The sequence below is a fragment of the Cynara cardunculus genome (genome assembly GCF_001531365.2).
Source record: "Cynara cardunculus var. scolymus isolate 2C chromosome LG 7, CcrdV1, whole genome shotgun sequence".
NCBI lineage: Eukaryota > Viridiplantae > Streptophyta > Magnoliopsida > Asterales > Asteraceae > Cynara > Cynara cardunculus.
In genome coordinates, this window is record NC_037534.1 from 15190272 (window position 1) to 15192536 (window position 2265).

At 39.8% G+C, this 2265-nt stretch overlaps 1 protein-coding gene across 1 annotated transcript in view; it reads left to right on the forward strand.

Moving 5' to 3' along the window:
* The window catches only part of LOC112515221, a 15752-nt gene extending 14038 nt beyond the window's left edge, over positions 1-1714 (forward strand). The window contains exon 7 of the mRNA XM_025121892.1: positions 1479-1714. Within this exon, the coding sequence (XP_024977660.1) occupies positions 1479-1714 (236 nt within the window). The remainder of the gene's footprint in view (positions 1-1478) is intronic.
* The last annotated feature ends 551 nt before the right edge of the window (positions 1715-2265 follow it).

Consider the following 2265-nt stretch of genomic DNA (forward strand, 5'->3'; position numbering starts at 1 on the left):
CGAGGGATCAGCGAGGGATTTTGCAAAAATAATATTCCCTCGCTGATCCCTCGCTGATCAGCGAGGGAATTGTCTTATTTTTATTTTTTTTATTTATCAGGGCTTAACCCATTTAACTGGGTTTTGTTCGGTTTTATGGGCTTTATTCAGTTTTATTTGGCCCAAATATAAACCCATTAAGGCCCAACCAAACCGAATAAAACCCATTAAGGCTCAAATAGAACCGAATAAAGTCCATTAAGACCCAATAAAACCGAATAAAGCCCATTAAGGCCCAATAAAACCGAATAAATCTCATTTAGGCCCAATAAAACCAATAAAGCCTAATAAAACCGACTTGACGAGTATATAAACATCAATCCAATCGTGGTTACAACCACTACACATCTATATATATATCGTGTATACATGTGTATATATATATGCATGTGTTATAAGTATATATACCCGTTAGCCCATCTTATATACTTATATGTTTACACGACGTTGTATGTGTTATATGTATATATATATATATACCCGTCGGTAAATTATATATACACATATATACACGATGTGTACTACTTGCTAACCACGATTGGATGGATGAATATATGTTTAAACGTATGTGTATATATGAATGTATATCATTTTGATCCCTCACGACGGGTATATATACTTATAACACATGCATATATCGCAGTTAGCAACCACAATATATATATATATATATACACACACACACACAAACAACACATGACATGCATACATACGATATCAACACATAAAAATATGTACATATAACACATAAAAATGAGAAAATAGGAAAAATAGAAATATCCCTCGCTGATCCCACGCTGATCCCACGCTGATTTGCGAGGGATCAGCGAGGGATTTTGTAGAAGAAATTTCTCTCGCAAATTAGCGAGGGATCAGCGAGGGAATGAGTTTTTTGGAATTTCCCTCGCTGATCAGCGAGGGATCAGCGAGGGAAATTTTTCCTCGCAGATCAGCGAGGGATCAGCGAGGGAAATTTTCCCTCGCAGATCAGCGAGGGAATGAATTTTTTTGGAAATTCCCTTGCTAATCCCTCGCTGATCAGCAAGGGATCAACTAGGGATCAGCGAGGGAATGAGTTTTTTGTCATTTCTCCGCTGATCCCTCGCTGATCTGCGAGGGAAAATTTCCCTCGCTGATACCTGGTTTTCTAGTAGTGTATAAGGCGCGTTTGGTTTGCAGGAATGGAATGGAATTGGAAGGATTTGGATTTGAAATCCATTCCAATCCTGCGTTTGGTTTGTAACAATGGTAGGATTTAAAATCCTGGGATTCATTTAAAATCCCACCAACACTGGATTTGAGAATCCTTTGAAAATACACGGGATTTTGAAATTCATTCCCGTGGGATTTCATTCTTGCCCTTCATCGCTGTCTCCTCCATTGGTACCGATTTCTACCATTCTCGTCCTTGGTACCGATTTCTACCGTTCTCGTCACAGATTACATCACTGTCTCCTCCATTGCTCACTGTCGCCGTCGCCCTTCGTCTTCGTTGCCACCGCCGTCGCCCTTCGTCTCCGTTGCTCACCGTCGCCCTTCGTTTCCGCTGCTCACCGTCGCCGTCGCCCTTCGTCTCCGTTGCCACCGCCGTCACCCTTCGTCTTTGTTGCTCACCGTCGCCGTCGCCCTTCGACTCCGTCGCCCTTCGTCTCCGTCGCCCATCGTCAATAGGTAAATCCCTTTTCCCCTTTTCCCCTTTTCCCCTTTTCCCCTTTTCCCCTTTTCAATTTCTCTCTAAACTATGAACACATATTAGGTTAAATCCTTCAATTTTGACATATTAGGTTGAATATACATGAACACAGATTAGGTTAAATCCTTCAATTTTAACAGATTAGGTTGAATATACATGAACACATATTAGGTTAAAAAAATTATACGAAGTATTAGAAACCAAATCCTACTAACCAAACAGAGGAATGAATTTCAAATCCAATCCAAATCCTGCAAACCAAACACATGATGGATTTTAAATCCAATCCAATCCAAATCCCATGGAATCCAAATCCCTCCTGGGAATCCAAATCCCTCAAAAACATTCCTGCAAACCAAACGCACCCTATGTCTTTTGATGGAATGCATGAATTTGAAATCAAGGAATTTCAATGAAATCCTACAAACATGGGATTTGGAAATTCTATGGGAATAGTTGGTATTCACCATAAATTCATAGTAGTTGTTTGTAAGACTGTTCCAAAATGTGTTAAAAGACAGTGTTTTGTGATA